At 37.3% G+C, this 10,639-nt stretch overlaps 1 protein-coding gene across 1 annotated transcript in view; it reads left to right on the forward strand.

Annotated features, from left to right (window-relative positions):
* The window catches only part of LOC124721422 (hippocampus abundant transcript 1 protein), a 98,891-nt gene extending 91,019 nt beyond the window's left edge, over positions 1-7,872 (forward strand). The window contains exon 12 of the mRNA XM_047246396.1: positions 7,764-7,872. Within this exon, the coding sequence (XP_047102352.1) occupies positions 7,764-7,861 (98 nt within the window). The 3' untranslated portion in view covers positions 7,862-7,872. The remainder of the gene's footprint in view (positions 1-7,763) is intronic.
* Positions 7,873-10,639: the final 2,767 nt, after the last annotated feature.

The raw sequence follows: 10,639 nt of genomic DNA on the forward strand, positions 1-10,639 counted from the left end.
GCAGCCGGTGTTCATTTTGGCCTTCATTTGCTTCCTAAGGAAAGTACTCCAGCCTCGCTCTGTCACCTTCAGTTTAACAACCTCCACACAGAATTTCGCGATAGTACCTTTGTGTACACTGATGCCTCTCTAACTGACCGTGGTGTGGGGGGGGGGGGGGGGGGGGGGCCTTTGTCATTGACACTTACGCTTCTAGATCACTGCTCGGTATTTACAGCAGAGCTCTTTGCGCCATGTATCAGGCCATGCAGTACATCCGACGACACAGGATATTCAATTGTGTCATTGCTCCAACTCTCACAGTGCCCTTCAAAGCCTCTGTGCACTGTACACCATTCATCCCTTAGTGCAACGGGTCCAGGAAAGCTGTCACTTGCTCACTCTTGATAGAGCCACTGTGATGTTTATATGGGTTCCTGGTTATGTTGGTCTGAGAGGAAACAAGGCCGTTGACGCTGCAGCTGAGGCTGCAGTCCTCGTACCTCAGCCCGTTAGTTCGTACATTCACTCTGATGATGTTGCCGTCTGTCAGTAAGTGGTGTCACTTTGGCATCACCACTGGACCTCCCTTCACGGGAACAAGCTCTGGGTTATTAAGCCTCTCCCAGCAGCTTGGATGACCCCCTTAGCCAGGTTGCATATCGGACACTGTCTTCTTACCCATTGCCATTTATTGAGTGGTGCTCCCCCACCACTTTATACTGAGTGTGCTTAACCTTTGACGGTCCGCCATTTCCTCAGGGAATGCCCATTGTTTAACCATTTATGTTCTCGTTTGTGTTTACTGTCTAAATTATTGGCCATTTGAGTGAACACCGCATGGGCTGTCGACCACATTTTACTTATCCATCGTAGCAATACGGCATAGGCTATTTAATTTTTAGTTCATGGCCTCCGTTTCTCTGTAGCATATTTTATAGACCTTTTTCCACATCCATGTTTTTAGCTGTCTTCTCTTCCGCCAGTTTGGATTAAAATGTAGTCGTTTTTAACTCCTCTCTTTGTCTTTGTGTTCTACAGTTCTGACATGGATGCTTATGACCCTAATTGTTTTTGTGCCCTAAAACAAAACAAACTAACAAACAAATCCTTTCTTGGATTCACACAGTTTTTATTCTTGATGCATGTTTACATCGGGTCTGGATGCACCAAGTTCCTTCAGTTTCATCCTAACTCCACATTCTACAATTTTACCTAATACATTGCACACTGAATTATGTTGTGTTGTTTTCGAACTTAGGTATGCTGCTGTTATTCACAAGAAAGTAAAACTCACTAAATTCATACATAGGACACTCACAAAAATAAACTTGCCAATAACACATTACCCACAGTCAGCCAGCTAGGAAACTAAAGTGACGGGACATATTTCGGCATGGGGTATGTTTCATGTACTTTTTCCTCTAATCATATGTGAAACTCTCACTATATGGTGATACTTTGTTACCGTACTCCATTGCACTCTGGCAAGACATTTGCAAACTTATTCGAATAGTGGTGTTCATTCCCTTTTGATGTAAGCAGTGGAACATCAAAATTGTGTGCAGGTTGGTAGGAGAACCTTAGGCTGAAACACAAGAGCCTTCAGGTTGCTGATAAGAGCTGTACTCTGAGGAAGCCACGCCCCCAAACCTCTGCTACATTTAGCTAAGCAGGATTCAAGGCATAGCCTTAAGACTAGCTACTACCTGTTTGAAAAACGTTGTGTGATATTACATACAAACAGTTCCAAAAACGTTGACTGGTATTATTTAAATCCATGTAGGAATATGTGAAATACATTGTGATAATGGAAATTCTGTAATACATTGTTTAGAAATTTATTTTAATGTATATTTTTGGGTGGCTCCACCTCAGAGCCTTTAATTACAAGCTGTACATGCCTCAGACTGGCTAAAACTATATACTGCAGATAGTGACATAAGGTTCTCATAGAGTTGTCAACATACAGCAATTTCTGGCACACAATCAGTCACCATCCAACCATCCTCAGAGACCAGACATTTGTCCTTTGTCCTCTGTGCTCTTCCCTTGTAATTTCTTGAGAAATAACAATACCACTTGCCTCTCAAGTGTTTAGATATCTGTCCTCCTTTTCTGATTCTCCATCAAAAAATTATATTTAAATATAAAATCACTTCAGAGTTATGCAGTGAAAGTTCTTCAAATTTAAATGCAAATGAAAATACTTAGTATTTATTTTCATACATTTCTTACATAAACTCTCAGAAATTTCTTTTTGAACTTAATCCACATCATTCTTTGAGTCATCTGCAAGATCATATTCCGAAAAATCAGTTTCACTATCATCAGACACTTGAAGTAACTCACAAACAGTTTTGTCATTATGCAAGCAACACGTAGCTAAGTTGATGAAACTGAACCTGTATGCCAAAAACATGTTGCACCAAAAATCTCCACAACAAAAGGAATATACCATACATTCTTCTTCAGCATGCCTGCACCACATAGTGCCCAATGTTTGAAATCTGATACCTACTGAGAAGTTCAGTGTAGAGAAAACAGAAAGAACACATACAGGAACGTAGGGGAATATCAGGAAAGCTTTTTTGTAAAATTACGAGTGATAGGCTTTCAGGCAGCTTCTACTTTTAGAAGCATAGGTACCAAAGCACTTTGCTGTATATACATAGATGCAAAGTGTGTCCCAGTTCCGTAAGGACAGCTTCAGTGAAATTCCAAACTGCAATGCTATCTTGTCGTAAGTTGTGGCACTGTGATCCTTGCGAAGTTTCAACAACAGTCATGTAGAAGGTAAAATGCTGCAGCAGGCATCACGGCCACGAATGTAACAGCTCATGTCGGACACTTGTAAGACAGTGGCAGTGGAGCAGCAAGGCAACATCAAACTTTGCTTTAAGTTTTGTGTTTGAGGATGAGAATACGTCAAATCTGACCCACATACCGAGAGGCAGGTTTGTGCTCTCTGTTCCACAACCCTCCAGGCCACAAAATGATGATTTTATGTGATTTTTTGGCCAGCAAATGAATTACAGTCCTGGATCAGCCACTGTATTCACCAGATTAGACCACAGCCTACTTTTGGTTGTTCCCAAAATTGAAGTTTGCAAGTAAGAACACTGTTGCAGTGCAATTAAGGACATCCAAGAAAGCTGTACTGCTAAATGCAGTTCCAAGGAAGGACTACAGTGACTATTTCAGAACACTTGTAAAAAAATTTGAGCTGTGTATTGATTCAGGGGGAAAGTATTTTAAATAAAAACAGTGATTTTGCAAACATAATCCATGAGTTTTATTTTTCATAGCCACAGTCGTAACGGACCTGGGACACACTGTGTATTTGCAGTGTAGATTTAAAATTTCCATTAAAACTAAGATTGATCGGTTTGTCCTTTATTTTGACTCGTTTTTTGTTCTTCTGTCTTCTTCATCATTAGCCATTTAGTCAGTATTTTCAGGCCTATGAATGAGGCTTCACACAAGTTGAAATTCAGATATGTCAAATGTCACTTGATTGAGAACTTTCATTATATACTCATTGACGTCTGATGTTGACTTATGAAGAATAACTTGTGAAAAATAGACATAGGCGAATATGCATATTCATGTTTTCGTGGCATAAAGACTGTTCCATAAATTTTCGGGCGTCCAGCCACATAAATTCAGATTCATCTTCTAATATTTTGGCTGAATACCATCCAGCCATCTTCAGAATGAGCCGAGGTGACTAACGCTCCAATACTTGCTCCGTCCTTGCGTATACACAGTGGTTCTGTCCTCGAGTTTAAAAGGATGGAGCAAGTGCTGGGGCGTTAGTCACCTCGGCTCACTCTGAAGATGGCTGGATGGTATTCAGCTGAAATATTATAAGAAGAAGCTGAATTTATGTGGCTGCACACCCAAAATTTTATGGAATAGTTGAATATGGCTGAATACTTGAGGAAAGCAGCACGTTTGAACTTCTGTAAGAGCTCTTCAGTGCCCTGTGATAATTTTCTCTGTCTACAATCTCATTCAACTTACAGTCATTGAGAACAAAACACATGCATTGCCAAGAGGAAATTATTGTATACCTAGCAGACTTTTCTACAGTAGTTCATTCAAGCAGACATTAAATTTCCTTATCGAATGCCTCCTTCCGTACAACAGGAATAGGATATGGCAATGGACAGAAATGAGTATGTTCTTTAATGCTGGATTTGTATTTGAAGCTGTTCACCATCACTGGTTGATCAGAATGTACTTTTTTTATTCATTCAACATATCCTTCAAAATTTCTTCACTGATATCCCTGTCCTCTCCTTTAATGGATCAGTTAAACTTGACATTTTTGTCCTTAATCGTGGTAGTTGAAATACCTAGTTGCTAATAAAAGATCTTGCTTTGTTAGATATGAGAGACGGTACATGTCGGAACTTGGCTATTCCTCGATGGTTCTTGGAAAAGTCATACCAGTTAAGGCTACTGTACTTGGACTCAGTATGATCATGATATCTTGTTCATTTCTTACAGCACTTAAGTGTATCAGGGGCTGCAGTTCATGCTTAATTGCAGTGCTCCTTGTGTCAACAGTGCTAATCATGAGGATGTTTATACGAGGCATAATGACTTGTGCCTTCTTAAGTAGAACACTCTCCATAATTGTAATTAAAAGTACACATACCCCAGTACTGCCATCTACCAAAGATTGTACTTTCATTCCAAAGGATTCTAACGTAACAGTCGGATACACAACATTATTCATGAATTCTTCAGGGGCTTGTTTTGCCAGTAGGGTTTTACATATCTGCTTTGAGTGAAGCATGAGTCACAATGAGCACACACATCTTTGTTGCCATCAGTTTGGAGCGTTTTATCCAGACTGGCAAATTTGTCTGCAGTACATAATTCAAGCATACATTCAGTTTACTTATTAAATGACTCCTTCATTACAAAATTCCTATGCATGAGTGAATGGACCTCAGTTTTGCATATGGCCTCATGGCAGTAATAATGTGATACTCTATCAAGACTGCTTTTATCTTTCTTGTAATAATTGATTACACTATTTGAGTGATGTCAGTGATCACTGCTTTTGGACAAATTTGAACTTAGAATTAATGTCAGATTTGGACCTGCATAATAATGATTCATTATTTAAACATTTTTCTGTGATGAAAGCCTGCTCAATACTCCCACTTTCCTACTTGTAAACTTCATCAAACTCTACCTTCACTTCTTGGGTAGCAAGAGACTCTAAATTTGACCTGCTTAATAAGATTCCCAAATATGCCAAAAATGTCCACATTCATTCCTTCTTAAACAGTGTTGGCATTTTGCCCTCTATAGTCCTTATTTTTTATTTGCTTAATGTTATTGACTAGTATAATTTCATGTACCACATTTGCTAACTCAACCAGAGTGGGGACCAATTGTTAGAGTACATGATGTCTGGTTTCATCATTCTGATAGCTGAGTGGTCAGCGTGACAAAATGTCAATCCTAAGGGCCCGGGTTCGATTCCCGGCTGGGTCGGAGATTTTTCTCCACTCAGGGACTGGGTGTTGTGTTGTCCTAATCATCGTCATTTCATCCCCATTGACGCGCAAGTCGCCAAAGTGGCGTCAAACCGAAAGACTTGCACCAGGTAGTAGCTACCTGCTATCTGTCTTTGTGCCAAGTTAGTTGGAGGAGAACTTTTTCCATGTCCTGTAAGCTCTGTTTTCAGATGTAGTCCCAATGACAAATAATTTCCATACTTTTGTTTCTTGAAGTTTTCCCAGTGTATTGAATATTCCATCATCTTTTGTGCACGCATCAGGGATATTATCAATTCTTGTTCTAATATTTTTGCTGACAACCTTACAGCCATTCTCAGTGTAAGACACTTGCAAGATTTGTAAATCACTTTGGATTTCAGCTTTTGAAACCAAATTCCTTGCTGCTCTTTATTCACTGTCATAGCTTGCAGTAGGGTGTCTTCTTTTTGATCAATATTATTTACTTCTGCATGCAAATCATTTGACAACTCATTAAACGACGTAGGTACTAGAGCTTCCATTTCAGTTTTTCACAATTCACTACACTCGGGTTGAACAATACCTACATCAAGAGATATTTTAGTAGTTCTTCATACTTCTCAAGAAGATTCAGTTTGTGCAAATTTAGCTTAAAGATATTGATATTCTCTCACTAATCAGGCGCTTTCTTAAGGTAGCTACCTCAGATGTCATTGTCCTTTTTATATTATTCTTTCCTCAGTATCTAACTTATTCTCTTTACAATCTTTCTTTGTGGTAGTAATTTTAGAATTGATGTTTTGTTCTGATTTTTTCTAGATAAAATTTCTGTGAAATTGCAGTTAAAGAGTTTACTTCATTCATTTCTCATTTTAAATCAGCAGATTTTCATCATTCTGTTCTACGATGACCTCAGCAGTTTGATCTTTAGTGTCAGTGATGGGCTAGATGGCTTTCACACATTTAGAAAATTATTGGATATACTGTTGTTCATTCTTTACCTTTCTGCAAGATAATGTTACTAACACACTATGAAAGAAAATAATTTTGAGGAGAAAACTTTTCAAGAGGATGTTTATCAAATGATCTGTGAAGCAGGCAGCAGTTTCATTGGTGAATAATCTCATATTCATAAAAAATAATTCAAAGGAAATGTGACTACATCATATTGGGTAGAGTGGCAAGAATGAACATTTGGTTGTGGGCTTTGTAGTAACCGGTTGTCACAAATGGAAACCCTTTGTCGTATCACTGTTCAAGGATAAAGTCCACAAACATATGCAAGTACTTGCAGATTGAAGGGTCTAATCGGTTGCCTCTAACTCTGTTGTTGCCGGACACAGTACTCTTCTTGCTACTTGCCATGGACTAGGTGTTGACTGGAACTTAGCCTGGCATAGAACTGCCCTCGTGTCCATGTGTTGGCATATTTTGAGACAGGCTGCCATCAGTGGTGCAGAGTACTTACGTAGATGTTTCTTGCTACTTCATTCTCACTGGTGTGGCCAGTGATGTTCCAATAGCAAGGATCATCTTTGTGGTCTTGATAGCTGGTGCCAACACTCCTATTAACTACACCACAAACTGTAGTACAGAAGAAATATGATAGTTGTGTTGGTATGGCTATGGAAATTTCTTTTAGTTTAGCAGCAGCAAAATCTTCAGTTTCACCATTTAATACTTTGGAAATAGGGATTTGTTTATTCAGAAGTCCAAGTTCCTGTACCATATTTATTGTTTCATCTCGTTTCAGTGATGGAATCACTGTGACAGATAGTTCTTACTGAAAACAGCTGTAAATTTGTGTCTGTAATCTAGGAATCACTGTCAATCTGTGGTTTATATAGGTCTTACAGTGTTGTTATTGAGAGCCCTTTACTCATTTACAGCATAGTATACAATAAATGGTCTTATATTTTGTATAACACTCTGTGAATTGCAGTAGTTTGAATTCACAGTTGCAAGTAATAATATAATACTTTTATTGACTCTTTATTCCAGTACCTTTAATAAATAATGATTTTTCATCATAGTGTTTAGTACTGGCATCATAGTCTGTAACATTGCAGACACTGTTCTTAAGTTCATGTGTGTGCCCTTTCATTTGGTTTATTTTACAAGGGGCTACACTGAATAGAAGCAGTAGAAGATGTAGAACCTACATTACTCCTATTTTTAAAAAAAAGCACTCATATTTAAAACACAGAAGTTAATCATTATTACCATATCAACCTTCTGGTTTCTACTTTTTGGATATAATGACAAAATTTAATTTTTTTCCAGGTCTCTCAATGGAGGTGCATTATGAAGTAGAGCGTAGCAAAAAGCACGATGGAGTGAGTCCTCTGTCACCACTTGTTGACAATTCTGCCATCCTGTAGCATAAGTGAAAGAAAAAAATGATGGCTTTGGTGCAAGGACTAGTACTGTTTCTTTGATTTTACAGAAGATAAATTGTTTGTCTGTTTCCAAACACACAAAATTTTGTTGTATCACTATCCTGTGTACAGTATTCGTATTGAATACTACACTACATGTTAATTGTAATTGTTTTATGTCTTGTTTGTGTAAAAATAATGAATACATATTGTGTTCATTATACCAAGGAAATGTTTTATGGCAAATAACTGTTGTAAGAAAACTTTCAAGAACTGTTTATTAGCCCTGACATTGTGAGTCTACTTACAACAAAGTTGTTACGTGAATTCTGTGGTTGACTCTGAGTGAATTGGACTGACCGATTGGCTCTCTATACAATACATGAGAAATTTTCCTGCCTATTGAAGAAAGTCAAATCACTTTGATTCAAGTGGAGTCATGTGGTCTTTGCACCAAAGTGTTTTTTAATGTGTATTAAACAAAGTAGCTGGTGTGTATGAAACTATTTCTACTGTGGTGTACATACTGAAGTTAGGTGTAATGTTCCACAAAAAAGTGAAAATTTCAGGTTTTGTGTTGGGACTTGCACAGAAAGTAAAAATGGATGATATTGTATGTAATATGTTCTGAGCACAGTATTGTGTAGTACAAAATGATGTTTGAGCAGAAATTCAGAGTGGTTTTAATGATCCCTGTACTTCTTTTTCTTTGTTTGTTGTTGTTGTTGTTGAAGTTGTTGTTGTTGCGGATGTTGTTATTACTGTTGTTGTTGGCTTTAGTCCAATTTAAAAAAAAATAATGTTATTTACGGTCTGTCTGAACCTGTTGTTACTGTGAAAGTACTTACCTCCTCATTTGCCCTCTGGAGAGGAGAACTGAAGTTACTGATTGCAACCCACAGAACAGATATAATGTGCAGTTCAGGTGGCAGGTTCTATATACACCATTTAAATACTGTTAATAGTTTGGTGTGTTTGTTTCAGGTATGAAAGAAATGTCAGACAAGTGTGCACAACAGTAAATGCTAATAGTCATTCAGTATTTAAATGATATGAGAGTGGTGATGTGTAGGTGGATGTCCCTAAATTAGATGAGTTTAGTTTGCGATAATACTACCACCAAAGCTGTTATTGTACTTACTGCAATATATTTATCTTATTTGTTGTGTTAGAAGAGGACTCTTCCATTGTACGTACAAGAAAATGATAAAGTAGTGAGCGATATCACAAGATGTGTCTATGTAGTAAAATTGTAGTTAAAAAGCTGCAGTGATTTGAAAAGAATGGGAATTTGATGGAATGAAACTGGGAGAAAAAGAGCATTTAGTATCTCAGATTGGGCTTTAATCCAGGTATAATAAGAAACAAATCATTTTGAGACTGATTTACTAGTTTTATAATTGATTGTATTATATGTTACCGATTTCAGTAAAACGTATTGTAAGACGATTTTACATATGAAGACACTGTGGTATTGATTGCATTTATTGTTCAGTAAGGAAATAAAAATTGGCATCCTGGGAATAAATAACTGCCTAATATTTCTTTGCACTAATTTTTCTTAATGTGGCATGATGTGCTCATTTGTTTAGCATCGTGTTTCCACCAACCATCTAATTACTTTTTGTGTTGTAAATATTAGTCATAGGCATTGTTTGCATAAAATTATGTAATGCAAGGTTTGTCAACAGTCTAAGACTTGACACAGTTCAGGAGCATTATACTTAGGAGGAAGCACATAATAGCACTTCAGTGTGGCATCCATTTATAATAAGGTGTTAATATGCTAGACATTGTATTCTGTCAGCCATATCTTACAAGGAGGCCTCTGTTCTAAAATCATCTTCACATTTATTCAAGTTAATTATTTGTACCTATAAGCAACCTGGAAATAAACAAGGAGTTGGCAGTAGCCTAAAATGTAAAAAGAGGTAGGTTCTACTGTTATTGCACACCCATCACTTTATTGTGACTCCGTTGTGGAATATAATGGATACAGTGTAAGTACAAAAAGTAAGCACCAATAGAAGAAAGAAAAATGTCATATTAAGGAAAATACATTTTATGTGTTATATGTTGAAATTTTCTTTTTTGTGTTAGCACTTACTGTTACAATGTATCAGTTGTAAGTCTCTAAGAAACAGTGTTTGTGAGCAACTAAAGTGACATGATACTGATGAAATGTTGAACCAAAAATATCTTCAGCCATCTATGTTTCCAATTTTATTTTATTTTTACTATCAGTGTTGGCGTTACACTGAACTATGTGTAGGAAGATTCCCACCTCTTGTACAAACAAAATAGGGGCCATAATACACTCACTGGTATCCATAGAATTCTTTTTAACAAAGTGATCCCTTTGATCACCACTCCCAAATTCATGTTGTCTGCCCTGTATTTCAATTGTACAATCGATGGGATACTTCTACATGTTGGTCAGGGGGCCTGAAGATGGCATAGTGTAATGCTGAAAGTGGTAGCAAAAATAAAATAAAATTGGAAATATAGACAGCGGAAGATGCTTTTGATTTGACATTTTATATTGAACAGCTGAGGTTGTGCAACTATCCTGTATAAAGATGAATTTATAGAGACGTAATACTGATCAGTCTCAATGTTATGTGCACACACTTTATTTTAGCCATCCAACATTTTGGTCTCTGTGTGCAAATTCTCATACTACTTAATGTCAACTAGAAGGACAACTTTCATTGTTTCATCTGGTAAACAGTGGAAATGCTACCCATAGAAGATTCTAAACCTGAATCAATATAAAATTTT

Source organism: Schistocerca piceifrons, chromosome X, assembly GCF_021461385.2.
Source record: "Schistocerca piceifrons isolate TAMUIC-IGC-003096 chromosome X, iqSchPice1.1, whole genome shotgun sequence".
Lineage (NCBI taxonomy): Eukaryota > Metazoa > Arthropoda > Insecta > Orthoptera > Acrididae > Schistocerca > Schistocerca piceifrons.